The 17,568-nt window shown below is 52.3% G+C and overlaps 3 protein-coding genes across 3 annotated transcripts in view; 1 reads left to right on the forward strand and 2 right to left on the reverse strand.

Moving 5' to 3' along the window:
• The window catches only part of LOC137911670 (nuclear factor 1 B-type-like), a 4,209-nt gene extending 1,342 nt beyond the window's left edge, over positions 1-2,867 (reverse strand). Inside the window, exons 1-2 of the mRNA XM_068756051.1 lie at positions 2,834-2,867; positions 8-269 (exon numbers count right to left, since the gene is read on the reverse strand). Of these exons, the coding sequence (XP_068612152.1) occupies positions 8-269; positions 2,834-2,860 (289 nt within the window). The 5' untranslated portion in view covers positions 2,861-2,867. The remainder of the gene's footprint in view (positions 1-7; positions 270-2,833) is intronic.
• Positions 2,868-10,419: 7,552 nt separating this feature from the next.
• On the reverse strand, positions 10,420-11,760 carry zdhhc21 (zinc finger DHHC-type palmitoyltransferase 21). The gene is made up of 7 exons (XM_068755971.1): positions 11,607-11,760; positions 11,420-11,518; positions 11,220-11,331; positions 11,002-11,140; positions 10,784-10,900; positions 10,665-10,708; positions 10,420-10,552 (listed from the first exon to the last, which is right to left on the reverse strand). The coding sequence occupies exons 1-7, from the start codon at positions 11,758-11,760 to the stop codon at positions 10,420-10,422; spliced, it is 798 nt and encodes a 265-aa protein (XP_068612072.1).
• A 1,578-nt stretch (positions 11,761-13,338) lies between these two features.
• plaa (phospholipase A2-activating protein) lies at positions 13,339-17,280 on the forward strand. Its single transcript, XM_068755827.1, has 14 exons — positions 13,339-13,521; positions 13,849-14,042; positions 14,135-14,235; positions 14,328-14,448; positions 14,556-14,723; positions 14,811-14,946; positions 15,022-15,191; positions 15,264-15,415; positions 15,493-15,712; positions 15,795-15,860; positions 15,943-16,014; positions 16,136-16,240; positions 16,337-16,507; positions 16,599-17,280. Exons 1-14 carry the CDS (start codon positions 13,373-13,375, stop codon positions 17,165-17,167), a joined length of 2,394 nt encoding a protein of 797 aa, XP_068611928.1. The 5' UTR covers positions 13,339-13,372; the 3' UTR covers positions 17,168-17,280.
• Positions 17,281-17,568: the final 288 nt, after the last annotated feature.

Here is a 17,568-nt window from a genome sequence, read left to right on the forward strand (position 1 = left end):
TTCTTGCCCGTCACGCTGAGGACGAAGTCCTCCCGGTACTCCTGCCGGATGTCCTTCCTCAGCTTGGCCAGCAGCCTGGAGGCCCACTTGTGCTTGACCTCGGGCTTCTCGCCCAGGAGCTCGTCCTTCACGGCGCACTCCTCCTCCTTGGACATGCGCTTCTCGTGCTTCTTGAAGTACTTGCGCTTCCTGGCCTGCAGGTTGAACCAGGTGTAGGCGATGGCGCGCACGTGAGGAAGGAGCGCCTCGATGAAGGGATGGAACTCATCCTGGAGCAGAGGAGGCACGATCACAAACGGGTGTTAGAAGACGGGGAGGAGGAGCACGGAGGAGGAGCACAGAGGAGGAACACGGGGGAGGAAGAACAGAGGAGAAGTACGGAGGAGGAAGAACAGAGGAGAAGTACGGAGGAGGAAGAACAGAGGAGAAGTACGGAGGAGGAGAACGGAGGAGGAGAACGGAGGAGAAACACGGAGGAGAAACACGGAGGAGGAGCACGGGGGAGAACGGAGGAGAAACACGGAGGAGAAACACGGAGGAGAAACACGGAGGAGGAGAACGGAGGAGGAACACGGGGGAGGAAGAACAGAGGAGAAACACAGAGGAGGAGAACAGAGGAGAAACACGGAGGAGAAGAACGGAGGAGAAACACGGAGGAGAAGAACGGAGGAGAAACACGGAGGAGAAACACGGCTTCAGTCAGCGACTAACGTGAAGCAGACCACGAACATGCAGCCTACCAGTACTCCCAGTACCCCCAGTACCCCAGTACTCCCAGTACCCCAGTACCCCCAGTACCCCCAGTACTCCCAGTACCCCCAGTACCCCCAGTACCCCCAGTACCCCCAGTGGCCCCCCCTGTGAAGCAGCTCAGGTGTCTTTCTGCAGGTACGACTGGAACATTCCATTCTTCAATAGTCGGAGCGCCGTGACGGAAAGCGCTCCGGTTTCCTCGGCTCGCTCTGACCGGGGACCCCCGTCCCCCGTCCCCGTCCCCCCCGTCCCCCCTCACCTGTCCCCCCGTCCCCGTCCCCCCTCACCTGTCCCCCCGTCCCCCGTCCCCCGTCCCCCGTCCCCCCGTCCGGGTGAGGAAGTTCACGCTGAAGGCGTTCCAGGTGTTCACGCAGCTCGAGGCGGGGAGCGTCGCTTCTGGAAAATAACCCCCCCCCCCCTCACCCCCCCCCACCCCGAAAATCTCACGGCAGATTTAAAATATCTAAAATAAAATAAAAAGTTATTTTTTCAGAAACACATTTTAAGCTGCGGCCGTTCGGAGGCTCAACGCTTCTCCTTCACGTCAATCTAAAACCAACGGAATAAAGTTCCTCGGATCGGCGGGCCGGGCCAGAACTCAGAACCTTCCCGTCTCCAGATCACAGCAGGGAAGCGTGAACTCGTCTCCGTCCCGGGGTCGGGAACGTTCACGAGAAACCACATACTGTTCTTCTCGTGGGCAGCCGGGTCGGAACCACGGAACCACAGAACTACGGAAACACGGAACCACAGAACCAAAGAAACACGGAACCAGAGAAACACGGAACCACAAAAACACGGAACCACAGAACCACAAAAACACAGAACCACGGAAACACGGAACCAAAGAAACACGGAACCACAGAACCACAGAACCACGGAACCAAAGAAACACGGAACCAAAGAAACACGGAACCACAAAAACACAGAACCACAAAAACACAGAACCACAAAAACACAGAACCACGGAACCACAGAAACACGGAACCACAGAAACACGGAACCACAGAAACACGGAACCAAAGAAACACGGAACCAAAGAAACACGGAACCAAAGAAACACGGAACCACAGAACCACAAAAACACGGAACCACGGAACCAAAGAAACACAGAACCACAGAACCACGGAACCACAGAACCACAGAAGCACGGAACCACAGAACCACAGAACCACGGAACCACAAAACCACGGAACCACATTCCCGATGTGCCTCCGGTGCTCCCGAAACCACATCTCTGCTCCGAGAGTTCAGAGGAAGAGAACTCCAGCAGAGGAATTTATTCTCCACGTTTAAAATTCTTTGATTTATTTCCTGCAGCAGATTATTAGAAATATTGATATATAAATAATAATATAAAATAATTCAGAACTCCTTTAAATATTTGTCACTTTTGATTTAAAAAATAAAATAAAATAAAAACACTTTAAATGTGCCCTTAATTAAAAGCACAATCCTCTAAAGTATATAAACCGCATCTCAGTCAATCACTGATCAATCACTGATCGATCACTGATCGATGCCAGTGAAATATCAACAGCGGATCTGCAGCGGCTCCGTCTAACCGCTGGATCAGCCTCATCGCGCGTTTCATCTCCCCGCAGTGAGAGTGGCTCCGTCTGCGTCCAGACCCAGATCCGGATCCAGATCAGGATCCAGATCAGGATGCGGGTTCGGTTCCAAATAAAAACACACATGTGCCGTAAAACGAACCGCACGAGCGAGGCGGGGAGGCGCGCGCGCGCGAGGCGACCGGAGGACGCAAATAAACTAATTAAACCTGGAAATTACGCATCAGCGCGACCCGCCAGTTAAAAGTCCATTCTTACGCGCAACTTTAAATAAACGCGTAAAGACGAGCCTCTTAAATTATTTTAATTTTTAATCCAACGCGCCTGAATTTTTGGCACAAACGCGCGCATTTAAAAACGTTTTTCTGCTTTTTAGAGGCTAAACTTTTTCGCGCTTTTGGATCACGGAGAAAATGAAGCAGCATAAAGTTCCACCGGCACCGGAAACACCGGGAACAGATGACGGAACCATCGCAACACAACGCGTAGAACAGACACACAATAAATACCTGAGTGAGACAAATCGGAGAATACATGGCGAGACGGGGGCGCACGGCACGGGGGGGGGGCTCCTCCGGTCGCGTTACCGCGCCATCCCGCACCGACCAGGCACCGGGAGAGCAATCCGCGTCGACGGGACCGATTATCCCGGCGCGTCCATGGACGGACGGCCTCTCTGCGCCTCCGCGGAGAAAACGCGCTTTTACGCAGGAGAATTTAAAGTTGCGGCGCAGCGTGTGCGCGCGGATCGTGCTCGTCGTGCCGCTGCGTCCTGCGGTAAAGCAACGTGCGCTTCAAGAGGGAGCCGTGCGTGTGACGTCCACCCGCTTAAACCTCGATATGAGATCGACCGGCGCGCCGCCGCCGCCGTGCGCGCTTCCAGCAAATCAGACCCAACTTTTCTCTTTTTTTTTTCACCCACGTAATTACAGTCACACCCCCCCCCCCCCCCGCCCCGCCCCCACCTCTAAACACACAACCACAACCGGAGTCTCCGTGAAAACACGGAAAAGTCAAATTACGCGCGTGTTTGTGAACTTATTGAGAGAATTTATGAACTTTAATTCCTTTAATTAAATAATAGTGAGACTATTGATAATTATGATCGATTCGGAGGTTCTGTTGGAGCCGATGTTTGATCTTTATTGATGACTAAAACTTAAATGGGTCGAACGGGTTGCGTGTATCCGGTAACATGAGGCGGTAATAACGTTCAATAATGGTGTTTATCCTGTAACACGCCGGGGGGGGGGGGGGGGGGGTCCCGCCAGTGTTGCGGTGCGCGTAAAGTTAACGCAGCTTCCCGCACGCCGCATGACAGCGTTAATATATGCAACAAGCCGCGTTCACGTACCATGGCACTGTACTGCATGGAGGAACCGGGTCCGGGGGCCGGGGGCCGGGGCCGGGGCCGGGGCCGGGGCCGGGGCCGGGGCCGGGGCCGGGGCCGGGGCCGGGGCCGGGGCCGGGGCCGGGGCCGGGGGCCGGGGGCCGGGGGCCGGGGGCCGGGCCGGGGGCCGGGGGCCGGGGGCCGGGGGCCGGGGGCCGGGGGCCGGGGGCCGGGTCGGAACACGCACGAGCCCGCAGATTCACATTTCTCTACTTTTTGCTTCGGAAGTTTTTTTTCTCTCGCAAAAAAAAAAAAAAAAAAAAGAAAACACCGGAAGATTAGCAGATGGCGGTGAAGAGGAGTTTCGTTCTCTCTCTCTCTCTCTCTCTTTCTTCCCTCCTTCCTCTCCTCTTTTTTTGGGATTGTTCTCTGGACTTGAACCCGGTCCAGAAGAGGCTGACTTTCTCTCCGCCTTCACTTTCACTGCCTGACCGGACCGAGCTGTCCTCCGGCGCTCCGCGGCGACTGTCAAGGCCGGAAGAACATGGCGGCGGCGGCTTCCGGTGCGGCGGTTTCAAAATAAAAGCCTCATTCGGCACACAGAGACGTCCGAAACGGCTTAAACGGAAGTTTTAACGACGGATGACTCGGACCCGATGCAGAATTGATTCGTCTCTCGTTTTATATCTTATTTAAATGAAATGCTACATGTGTAAGAAACACCTTTTTACCGAGAGTATTATTTTTAATTAGAAAAGTCGCCTCTTATGTTGAAAGACTCCGCGGTCAACTTCCGGCGGTGTCTCCGCAGCTTGGCGCAGCTGCGTTTTGTAAGAGTGGACTTATTCTCGCCTCTGATTGGCCAGAAGCAGCGGCCCCCCGGGGCCCTGGGCCCCTCGTTTCCGCTCCTCTGTCACGCCGTGTGGGTGCTGGACAACTTCAGAGGATGACGTCATAGCTGATAAAACGGACATCAACATGGCTAATAATACCACGAACACGCTGATAGCGCAGCTCCCGGGTCCGGGTCCGGGTCCGGGTCTGTTCACACTGGTATCAGGTGCAGCTGACCTTCGGGTCCGGCTGTGAACCCGGGTCCGGGTCCAGATCTCCTTCGCTTTGTCCTTTTATACACTTTCACAGTGGGAGCTGTAAAATATTAAGGCTCTCAGCTCGATCGATAAAAACGATCGGTGTCGTGTAACAATAGAATTAAAACGACGTTGAAATCCTTCACGGCTGCCCGTTCCGGGCGTACAAACATTCGGGGTTGTTTTGTGCCCCCCCCCCAGACCAGACTCTGCAACCAGGCTGATAAATCGCTGATCAATAATCGCTGAGTCTGGGATATTGCTTTTGTGTTTGGGCCGAGCGATAGATCTAAAACGCTTTTAAAATCACATTTAATTCTTTTTTAGAATTATTTGCTGTTATCAAGTTATTATAGTTAGAATTAATTTTTCTTTCACGTTTAATTTCTGATCAGCCCGTCCTCTCCTTCCATTGATCCCGGATCAATCTGCTGGGACACCCGCCGCGGTTCACCCCTTCAAACGTGGCTCTACCGCCCCCGTCCGGCCGCCCGCGGAACCGCAGGCCGCCCGCTTCTGTGCTTTGCTTACACTCTTATTTTATTCTAATGGCTTTTTGCGACATCTCAGTGTTTCTTGATGTTATTCCTCTAATTTCTTCCTGTAATTCATCCTTTAAATGTTATTCCTCTAATTTCTTCCTGCATAATTCATCCTTTAAAGCTTTAATAAACGCGCTTTTGAAGTTTTGTCCCAGTGCGGACCCGTTTCCCATCAGCCCGATGAAACACGTGTTGCAGTCTCTGCTCAACCCTGGTTGGAACCTTCGAGATGAACTTTGGGTTGTTCCCTAAATCCCGTGTTTGACCCGGGGTCACCTGAGCGGTACCTACTCAGGTGCGACATCCGGGACTGTTTCACGTGAAGGCCTTGATGGCGGAGGAGGACTAGAGTCTGTGTGGGAGGCCATGACCCTAACGAACGGGCTCGGTTCTATCGGGTCTCGGTTCCGATGCGCAAACAGACGGACCAGTTGACGGGTCCGGATAAATGCGTCATAAATATTCAGCATGGGAAAAGCGCGGGCTGGACAAGGGTCCTTTGTCCGACAATAGGAACACCAGAGGATCCGCGTCTGAAGAACGCGCTTCCTCTGAGTTAGTTAGTTAGTAGTTAGTAGTTAGTTCAGCACTACTGAATTGGTCCAACCGCTGATTGGTCTAAAGGGCTGCTGCTCCCCTGTCACCCCGTCGGGCTCGAACCCACGGTAACCCACGGAGGTCCACTCACCATCCACCACGTCCTCGCTGCCGCGTCGTACCGGAGCTGCCATTCCACCGGCCTGCCGTCCATCGCTGCTGCTGCTCGGCCCGGCGGTGGGGGGGGGGGGGGGCAGCGCTGCATCATGGGAAACAAAAACAAGTTGAACCTGACCGGGGTAATTAGTCTGTGACCCTGCAGGAGTCACCCCCCTTCTGCTCCAGCCCCCCACCTCCTTCATCCTCCCCTCCTGCTGGATGTGACCTGATGGAAGGATGAGATTCATTTAGATGGATGGGATGATTTAAATCCAATGTGGAGGAGAGCAGGAGAGGAGGAGGAGAGCAGGAGAGTTGGAGGAGAAAAGGAGGAGCAGAGGAGGAGGAGAGGAGGAGAGCAGGAGAGGAGGAGGAGAAAAGGAGGAGCAGAGGAGAAGAGGAGGAGAGGAGGAGGAGAAGAGGAGAGGAGGAGGAGAGCAGGAGAGTTGGATGAGAAAAGGAGGAGCAGAGGAGGAGAAGAGGAGGAGAGGAGAGAGCTGAAACATCCTCCTCCTCACTTTCCCCTGTTTTTGGATCCAGTTCTTGTGTAATTGCCCCGGTCCAGTCCTGGACCCATCAGAACCGGGGCAGCTTCATGTCTGCGGGGCAACAAGTCAAAGGTCCTAAAGGGCAGACCAGCCGATCACCAGCCGATCACCAGCCGATCACCTGAGCCATTGATATTCCTCCCGTCCTCTCCGTGTAAATGTTTGGTGAACGCCGGCTGAAAAGAGCTTTTCTGTCCCGTCACATTCCGATCCTCCCCACAGAGGCATGAGTTACAAGGGATGTGTGTGTGTGTGTGTGCGTGTGTGCGCGTGTGTGTGTGCGTGTGTGTGCGTGCGTGTGCGTGCGTGTGTGTGTGTGCGTGCGTGTGTGTGTGCAGCGAGAGTGTGTTGTAGTTACACTCATAGATTTAATTCAATTCTCCTAAAAAGGGAGTTTCTGTTTTAACTAAACCCAGAATAATTGATTTTAATTATTTACTTTATTTATGTTAATGTTCCCGTGAAACTTCTAAAGTTTCCATCCGAGCTCAAAAGTTAACATTTGTTACTTTAACGTATAAAAACAACCACTTCTTGTTCGTGTTATTTCCTGGAGGGGAACTTTGGGCTTCGACCAATGAGGAAGTCGACGTCAAAGATTGTCTTGAGATCACGCCGTTCAGAGGCGTGTTCGACCTCCCGTTGGCGTCCGATCCCACGCCAGGGAGCCGCCGGCGCCTTATTGATTTTAGGCATAAAATCGATACGTTTCATGCTCTTGATTGGATTAACGGTTTCAAGTTTAAATTTTAATTGGATTTCTACTTTCGACAATGAAAGGTTATTTGAAAATCAATAGGCCAATCAATAACTCTGTGTTCATGAAGTTCAATGGCGTAGCGGGAGAAGCTAGGAGACGGCCGACACCTGCCGCCGGCGGGCCGCCCACGTGGCCCCCCGGGGGCTCCAAAGAACAATTAGCGCTACGCTTTAATTTAAAAGGGAAATTTTTATTTTTATTTCTTAATGTGTCAAAATGGAGTCAGAGGGGAATTCGACTTTTAGGCTGCTTTACTATCTTTTAATGGATTCAACTACAAACACAAAATGTTTGGGGGAAAGAAAAAGGCAGAAACCAGAGCTGACCCTCGCGGTGAAGCGATGGCGGGCGGCGACCCATATGGGCGGTAAACCTGAACGCTGACCATAATGAGCGATCCGGGGCGGAGGCGCCATCCTCTGTCCCGTGGACTTAATCCTCGTCTCGGCTTGGCGAAACGGCAGCAGAACACGCCAAGCCGCCGACCCAATCCGAGACAGGTAAACCGCCTCGTAGCCCAGAGCTAGCTGCGCCGCGCTGAGGCTAATTGCTTCTTTTGTTCGGCCAGATGCCGTCGGCCGTAAAAGTAGCAGGTGGTCACTGATTTAATTAGTCCAGTTGACCCGCCATTACCGAAGATTAAGAGCACACTGGCCCACACCGCTATCATCTGCACCCCGGCTCGGTTTGGATATCAGCTTCAAATACAACAAAAAATAGCATTTATTCCTGGACCATAACAATGATTTTAATCCTCTTCTTATCAGGACAAATAAACATCTAGGTTGGTCACTTTAGTGCAAACATTACAGTAAATACTTTTTGTTTAAGTCAACATTATTATGTTCATTGCAGAATACAGCGGAGCTAAAAAGGTCTGTTTGTGTTATTTATACTTTAACATGGGATTAAGGCTCTAATAAACCACAGCTGCTATTTTAATTCCAGTCCTGCGGGATTTCATTTGACCTCTGCGTCTTGACACTACGACCTTTTTTTTGGAACAACATTGGTTCCAAAAATATGAAAGAGTGTCTTTGTGAACATGCATTGAAAATAAAGCCATTGTCAAGATAGAAGCGAGTTAGCTAACCTCATTAGCATTAGCTCATTCAGTAAAATGCAATGGAAATGTCACACAGCCAAGTAAAACTAAAAAAATATGTCTAAATACTTTTTTTCTTCATATTTAATCAGCAGTTTTCTTGTCAACTCATCCAACAACCTTTCACAAACAGATTAACGGGACGCGTTTACATTCAATCAATCAATCAAATCTTTATTTGCAGACACAATGGTCCAATTAAAAAGCACACATAAGCACACACATTCTCCCAGAGGATTTTCAAATGGAAATAAACAAATGGGATATTTTAGTGTATTCATTTAATGGACAAAGCGTAGTGTCTCAGGTCTAAATGAATACACAAAGCTTGTAAACGCAAGACAAAAACAAAATGAACAAAACTGCAGTGGGCTGAACTGGCAGCCATGAGGAACACCGGATGATGATATGAGGGCTACGAGCGATTGAAAATCTCACACCTCATACCTACACACAATTTGGAGTGACCGACTCACCTAAGCTGCATGTTTTTGGAGGAAACCTGGAGAAAACCCACGCAGACACGGAGAGAACATACAAACGCCACACAGAGGCAAAGCGCAACCCACTGCGCCACCATGCCTCCCTGTCAGAGCAATATAAATGGCTTTATGGATACACATTATTGCTTTGAACCAGTCACGTCGGTATCCACCCATCGATCTTTAACGTTCAGTGTTAAGAGCTAGCATTAAGTGCTAACTGCTGCTATTTGTACAAGGGACAGGAGCGTCGGCGCTAAGTCGCTAACACAATCGGCTACGATGACACCAAACAATGAACACGACATTTTACTTCCTTGCCGTTTCGTACAGGAAGCACATTAATATTCAAAACAAATACTTATTCACACAAACATCCTGAACCTGAATAGGCGTTTTTTTTAAAAACAATTTGATTGAATACATCAATGAACCAAGTTAAAACTCACTACCAAGAGCGTCGATGCGGCGAAACGTGCTAACATGAAGATCAGTGCATGATATTAGACGACTTTAAAGGTGCGTTTCCTATAAACGGGTCTTTGGCTTCTGTACACAGGAAACAGGAAGGGGACCGAGAAAGGCACTTAAATCTACATTGTTACAGACGATAGCGGCCTAACTCTGCACTGAATCACCTTACCTTTGATAACTCAATAATCTCTAAACAGCATCACAGCATAAATAAACGGCCGGCGTCGTATCCTTCAGACGCTTTCAGGACACAACTGGAGCAGCTGCAGCGTGAAACGATGAGAATCACAGGAGCGCCAAAAAGAAGACGTGCGTTCAGACGTTGAGGCGATACGGTCGCTACGACGACAGCGGATGTGAGACTTTGTTCGTTAGCCTAGCCTAGTCGGCTCCTTGAATCGAGAATCCGTCGAGTAAAAGAGAAGAACAAAAACTACTCATTAAAATTTACGGGCTGCCTTTTGACGGCGGTGTGCCACACCCAAAGCCTTTGATGAGGATTTTTGCAACGTGTTGTGATGATGTCATGGGATTTACTACCTTGGAGAAACCACCTCCTGAAACATGTTTTGACTGTGCCAGGATAATACGGCAACGTTTACCGGATCTGTCGTTTTGCTCTGAGGCAGTCGATCTTAGACTCATTACAAGATATTTAAAAACTGGAAGACCACCAACTGGAAAATGTAAAATAAACCGATAACACAAGAGGAATAAAAGAACAAAATAAGATCAGTAGTGAAGTAACCTGAGAGGGCTTCGTTTGGCTAACGGCTATCGAGCTAAAGCTTCTTCCTCTTCCTGAAGCAAGTGGTTTCCCAAATGCTAAAGTGAGCAGTCACAGCGAGTAAATACAGAAATCCTCTCGTTGTCGCTCCCTCAGGTGCTTCTTAACCCTGATTAACGGCAATAAAGGGAACCCAAGAGCATCCGCTAACGAACCAAGGCCGCTAGCGGAGTCCCAGAGCACGAAAAGAGCCCAAAAAGGCCCGCAGACGGGCTCTGAGGTGTGTCTACGGCGCTTCTTCATGACGCTACCGTCTGTGTAGGTGGGCGGTTCAGGGCCGCTACACCTGGCTACGGTAATACGTGCTAGCTTGGAGCGGCTGCCTGCTTCTGAGCGGGATAAACCACAGGAGTTTCCAGCGAGTGCCGCAAACCTCCGTCAGCGCCCACTGCCAGGTTCTCTTTGAGCCGAGTCTGGAAAGAGATAAAAGATGTTGAAGCGTTTTAAAAGAAATATTAAAATGTTCAAACGCGGAGCTAGCAGCTAGTGGCTAGCGGTGCGGCGTCAGGCGTTAGACAGACTCACGTCTCAGGTGAAAAATTAGACATTTTCTCAATGGTGGTCGTGTCCTGCAAGGAGGGGACAGATGGAGACGGATCATTAGGTCCATACCGAGGATCCGGGACACGCGTCTCAGTACTCACGGAGAAGATGCCCGTCAACTGAGCGTAGAACAAGCTGGACATGCCGCCCAGCATGACCAGACCCGTGAGCGTCGACAGGCGCAGCAGAGCCAGTTCGTGGCGTGTCGTGAACCCGTCCTGGAAAAAAAAGGAGAACCGCGTGAAGACTCTCTCGTTTCGAGACACGAAAGCTCGGCAGAAAAGCAAAGACGGCAAATACGAGCGTCGTCCGAACCTACCGGGTCGAGTCCCGTCAGCGGCTGGAAGTAATAGTACTGGCAGAAATCCAGCGCCAGAGTGAAGGAGCTGAGGAGCTGCGTGTAGAAGCAGAGCTGCAGGAAGAGCCAGTGGTTGTCTTCTCCCACACAGTTATTGATCCTGCAACGAAGGAGACGGGACTGATGCTGCAGCGTGTGTGTGTGTGTGTGTGTGTGCGTGTGTGTGAGCGAGTCCTCACCACGGACAGTGGTGGTCCATTCTGCGTACACAATGTCCACAGCGGCTGCAGTGGTGGGACCGCTTCGGTCTCATTTGGTTACACTTGTTGCACAACTCCCACTGTTCCCGCTCTGTGACACGATGTTACGCTCGTTTGGGAGGTACCGGCCAAACAGGAAATGAGTCAGAACAGAGAGGATGTGTCGCACGCGTCCCTACCTGAGTGAGGTATGTGAGGATCCACCGGAAGACGGCCGGGGTCTGCCGTGGCGGCTCTGAGCAGGGCCGCTAAGCAGAGCGCCGAGGCGATGAAATAACCTGCAGGGGACACACAGTGCCGGTTTCCTCTGCGCTCCAGGACTTCCTGCTCTCTGGTACGTCAACAAAAGACACTCCGGCTACTCACAAACCACCACGGCCCCGGGAATGTGTCCTTCGTTGTAGTGCGGAAGCAGAACCAGCTTGGGAATAAAGAAAGTGTTGTAGAGCCAGATCCCAAACACCACGCTGACACACAGCCAGCCCACGGGGTCGACCACGACGTGCAGCCGCAGCTTCATGGCTGCCGGGACTCCTCCGGGACTCCTCCGGGACTCCTCCGGGACTCCTGCGGGACTCCTGCGGGACTCCTACGGGACTCCTACGGGACTCCTACGGGACTCCTCCGGGACTCCTCCGGGACTCCTACGGGACCTCTGCGGGACTCCTCTGGGACTCCTCCGGGACTCCTACGGGACTCCTCCGGGACTCCTGCGGGACTCCTGCGGGACTCCTCCGGGACTCCTACGGGACTCCTACGGGACTCCTCCGGGACTCCTCCGGGACTCCTCCGGGACTCCTACGGGACTCCTACGGGACTCCTCCGGGACTCCTCCGGGACTCCTCCGGGACTCCTACGGGACTCCTCTGGGACTCCTCCGGGACTCCTACGGGACCTCTGCGGGACTCCTCTGGGACTCCTCCGGGACTCCTACGGGACTCCTACGGGACTCCTCCGGGACTCCTACGGGACTCCTACGGGACTCCTCCGGGACTCCTACGGGACAGACCTCCAGATTGCAGACAGGTGGAACTGGTTGAGTGAACGCTGCTCCAACATGCGTAACACACCTGAGAGCGTCACTACTACAGTATTATTCATGTGTAGACCTACAATACCATCACTGCTCATTTAAATATTGCCACCACACACACACTGATAATAGTATCACTAAAATTCCTGTGTTTTTATTTTGAAATGTGTACACCTCAGCGCAGGCCTGACTCCTGCGCTATAAAGCAGGTGCGCGTGAACAGGCCATGGACTCTACCTCACACGTGACACAATAATGAACATTAACATTAAATATTAATCGAAGAGAGCCCGTAGAGCCCTCATCTCTGTTTTCTCATCCTTATTATCCCCAAACCTCGCGTTGTCATCCCGCACACGGCTGACGGCCGCGATGGGCTTGGCTCTGGAGCCTTCCTCTGGCGGATCAACGTTACCGATTTGGCGCGCGCGCACACAAAATGACGTATTTCGACGCGTTTAGCCTCGGTGGCGACTTTTCATCCGGTGGTGAAACTATACATACTTTTTTTGCTGTCCAATTCAGCGCACAAATCAGCGCTGGTACTTCCTCATCCGAGCCTCGGAGGGATGGACAGAACCGGCTCGTTACCCGCAAAGAAAGATCAACTTCCGCCTGTGTTTAAAAATAAAACAGCTCCTCCGCGACAGCGCTAAATATCTCACAAATTCATATATAATATTAATGTAATTAATGTCTTAGACTATACGTAACAGATATTAATTAAATAGTTTATTCGGTGTTATATGTGCAGGTATTTTGGCGTTTACAGTGTGTGGCACGCCGCCATGAAGCTCACAGCAGTCGGTGAAAACAGCTGTTTGCTTCCGGCCTCCGAGGAAACACGGAAATGCACGAAGAAGCCGTCTTCGTTCACTGTTGTCATTTAAAAAACTAAATCTACACAATAAAGCGCGTTATGAGTGAAAATACTTTAGTCGGATCACAATGTGTAATTATTTCAAGCGTTAATAATATTAAACTATATTTTCTTATTTTAAGGGAAGTGACGTTTCAACTTCCGCTAGCTTTAGCGGCCGGTGGTTGTTGACAAGAGACGCCACTTAGCCTCGTTCTGCTGCGGTGTTTGCGAGTCAAAATGCCGTCATCTAACGCGTACAAACTCCGGTGCTCCATCCCCGGCCACGAGATGGACGTTCGGGGACTCGCCGCGGCCACTTTCACGGACGGAGCTTTTGTGTCTGTGTCCAGAGACCGAACCGGAAGAGTATGGGTGCCGAACACAAGGTAGCTAGCGTTAGCTGGAGCTCACTCATTATAGGCTTGTTTATTTTAGTTTTAAAGGAACGTTGTAGGCACGAAAGATTCCCAACCAAAGAAAAGTAGCGGTACAACTTACAGTACTCCATTAAAGTAGTTAAACGCGTGTTACTTGTACGAGCTGTAGTCGCATGGCTAACATGTACTCGAATTAGCTTTGTCATTCATTCAGCTGTAATCCGATCTAGATGATTGAGTAGCTGCTAAAGCTGCACAGATCGAGTTCTGCTAGCCGGCTGCTTGTTCCCGCTCGACTCTGTTCAAACATGGTGTCTCTGCTCTCGTTCTTGACAGCCCTGACAAAGGCTTCTCGGAGATGCATTGCATGTCTGGCCACTCGAACTTTGTGTCCTGTGTGTGTGTGATTGCGCCCAGTGAGACGTATCCCCGAGGACTCGTTGCCACAGGTGGGAATGACAATAACATTTGTGTTTTCACGTTTGACCGACCACAACCATTATTCACCCTGAAAGGACACACAAACACAGGTGAGCTCTGCTCTCTGGTGCTCCGGAAATGTAAGTGCTTTCATGTTCCGGTCTTTTGTGTTTTTCTAGTTCTCACGTTTGACATTCCACAGTTTGCGCTCTATCCTCTGGGAAGTTCGGGACACTTCTGAGTGGCTCCTGGGACACCACTGCCAAAGTGTGGCTCAATGAGAAGTGCATGATGACTTTGGAGGCACGTGAGCGCCGAGTTGGTTCGGTTGGCGTCTCTGACGGACGCTGCGCACGCGTGTAACACGCCGATCTCTGCTCCGTGCTCGGCTGCAGGGCCACTCTGCGGCAGTGTGGGCCGTGGTCGTCTTACCCGAACAAGGACTGATGCTGTCGGGATCGGCGGACAAGACGATCAAGCTTTGGAAAGCTGGCCGATGTGAAAAAACCTTCACAGGTGAGTTTGCAGGGACGAGAGAGAGTAAAGTCAAGTTTAAGTTTTCAACTTTTTACTGCACTGCGTCATGGTAGTGTTTCAGAAGCGCCTCTTTCTGTCCCCCCCAGGTCACGAGGACTGCGTGAGGGGACTCGCAGTCATCGGCAGCAATGAGTTTTTCTCCTGCAGCAACGACAAGAGTATCCGGAGGTGGTTGGTGACGGGCGAGTGCGTGCAGGTGTATTACGGCCACACCAACTACATCTACAGCATGGCCGTCTTCCCCGACAGCCACGGTTTGTTCACGTCCTCAGACGCTGGGAGGGGTCCGCTTCCGTAGCGGGATCATCCTGACCCCAGACCGACGTTCCCGTCCCCCCCAGATTTCGTAAGCACCGGAGAGGACAGGACTCTGAGGATATGGAGGCGGGGCGAGTGCTCCCAGACGGTCCGCCTGCCTGCCCAGTCTGTCTGGTGCTGCTGCATCCTGCCCAACGGCGATATAGTCACCGGAGCCAGGTGAAGACGCTCTCGTGTCACGCCACGTCCATTCCCCCGCCGTGTTTGACCCGTGTGTTCCTCTGGTGTGCACAGCGATGGCATCATTCGCGTCTTTACGGAGGCCGAGGAACGCATGGCGAGTGCCCAGGACCTGCAGGCATTTGAGAATGAACTTTCCAAATCCACGATAGACCCGAAGACGGGAGACTTGGGAGACATCAAAGTGGAGGACCTCCCCGGAAGGGAACACCTGAACGAGCCCGGTACGGGGAGGGCGTGGCCGTTGCTTTTATCGCGCGATGAAGCGTGGTTCTCACGCTTTCACGCTTCTGCAGGGAATCGTGAAGGACAGACGCGGCTGATCAAGGAAGGACAGAAGGTGGAGGCCTATCAGTGGAGCGTCAGCGACGGCCGCTGGATGAAGATCGGAGACGTGGTCGGAGGCTCCAACCAACAAACCTCCAAGACCGTGATGTACGAAGGCAAGGTAAGACGCCGCGGCGGATCGGCTGTGCGCCGTGTGCGCGCGAGGACGCTCCTCATCCACCCCGGGTCTCCCCTCAGGAATACGACTACGTCTTCTCCATCGATGTGACTGAGGGGGGGCCGTCCATGAAGCTGCCCTATAACGTGTCCGAGGACCCCTGGCTGACGGCGCACAACTTTCTACAGAAGAACGACCTGAGCCCCGTGTTCCTCGACCAAGTAGCGCATTTCATCATAGAGAACACCAAAGGACACGTGCTGGGGGCCGACGATCCGTCTGGGGGGGACCCGCTCACCGGTAGCGGCCCCGTCGGTGTGCACGTTTCCAAATGATGAGGCGAGATGTGGGACACGCTGAGCTTTGTCTCCCCGTCTGACAGGAGGCGCTCGGTACATCCCCGGCGTGTCGGACGGCAGATCGAGCCACGGGACGGATCCCTTCACAGGTGCGCCGTCTTTCCTGGCCGACGTGAACCACGTGAGCTTCCCCTGAGACGTTCTTTACGCCGTTGTTTCTCCCGCCTGCAGGCTCTGGTCGTTACATCCCGGGGCCGGGTTCAGGCGCCGGCTCTCCACTGGGTGTGGCAGATCCCTCCTCAGGTGAGTCGGCTCGGCTTGCGTGACCGACGTCCACCTTTCTCTCGTCTCCAGCCGGCACAACGCAGGCGTGCGATTCGTCTTCCCGTCACGTCGAGGGTGACGCGCTGTTCCTTTCCTCCAGGGGGAGGGGCTTACTCCACAGCCAGCAGACGGGTGGTAACCAACATCTACTTCCCCAAGACTGACGGCGTGACCTTCGAGCAGGCCAACACCGCGCAGATCATCAGTGAGCACTCCGAGTCTTGCTCTGAGGAGGAGTTGGGACAGCATTTCCCAGGGTTCATGCTGTTTTGGGTTTCATGATTTGTTCCTTTCCCACCAGCCAAGCTGAAGGAGCTGAATGCAGGTGCCCCCCAGGAGCACAGGCTTTCTGAAGAGTTTGTGGAAAGCCTCGAGAGGCTGTTGGCGTCTGTCTGCGAGCCGAAGTCCTCCACGCCGCTCCCGACCATCCAGGATATCAACCTGCTCTGGAAGGCCTCTCATTGGCCTGAAGGTACGGCTGCAGGTTATCAACGACAGAAAAGGTTTCTCATTTCGCCAGCGCTCGCTCACCGGATCCCCTCTGTGTTCCCCGTGGGCTCCAGACATCGTGTTTCCTGTCCTGGACATTATGAGGCTGGCAGTGCGCCACCCACTGGTTAACGAGAGCCTCTGCGGAGAGGCGGAGGGACCCCAGCTGTGCAACCAGCTGCTGAGCCTGATGAGGCCCGAGGGCCGTCCTGCCAACCAGATGTTGGCGCTGCGGATTCTCTGCAACTGCTTCAGTGGCAGCCATGGCCGCGCCCTCCTCATGGCCCACCGTGAGACCGTGCTGTCGCACGCCTCCGACCTCGCCGCCGTATGCAATAAGAACATCCACGTTGCCCTGGCCACGGTGGTGCTGAACTACGCCGGGTGCCTGCACAGCCAGCCCGACCTGGAGGCCAAGGCCCAGTGCCTCTCCGTGGCCAGCCGAGCTCTGGAGACGGTCAAAGAGAAGGAGGCCGTGTTCAGGCTGCTGGTGGCCTTGGGAACCATCGTGGCTTCAGACCACACAGCCCAGGATCTGGCTCGCTCCCTCGGCGTCAACTCTCAGATTTCCAAGTACCTGTCGGTGTCTGATCCATCCAAGGTGGCCGAGTGTTGCCAGCTTGTTTTAAGAGAACTACAATGACGTGAAAAATGTGAAAAGACACCACATTTCTTGCTCTAACGCTGTTCTAGTTACTCAACAGTGGTACAAAAATGACTGTTCTGTAGTAAAAGACAAATAAAATATTTGCATATTTTTGGCCCGACTGTTTACTTCTGCTGCACCTTTCTCAAGCCAGTTAAGTTGTGTTCTTAATGTCAGGTGAGGTAATTACTAAAGCAGGGGGCATTTTTAAACACTTCCAGGTGAGTTTAGCCATATCCAATGTTAAATCAGAAAAGCCCCTGGCGAGCACAATCCGAACTGGATTTTATTACGTTCCTGGATCCACATGAATGATGATGAATATATTTATTAGATAGAATGTTAGAGTACAAGTACGGTCACACAGTAGCATGTATTACAGTACAAATAAAGTCAAA

Source organism: Brachionichthys hirsutus, chromosome 23 (genome assembly GCF_040956055.1).
Source record: "Brachionichthys hirsutus isolate HB-005 chromosome 23, CSIRO-AGI_Bhir_v1, whole genome shotgun sequence".
Classification (NCBI taxonomy): domain Eukaryota; kingdom Metazoa; phylum Chordata; class Actinopteri; order Lophiiformes; family Brachionichthyidae; genus Brachionichthys; species Brachionichthys hirsutus.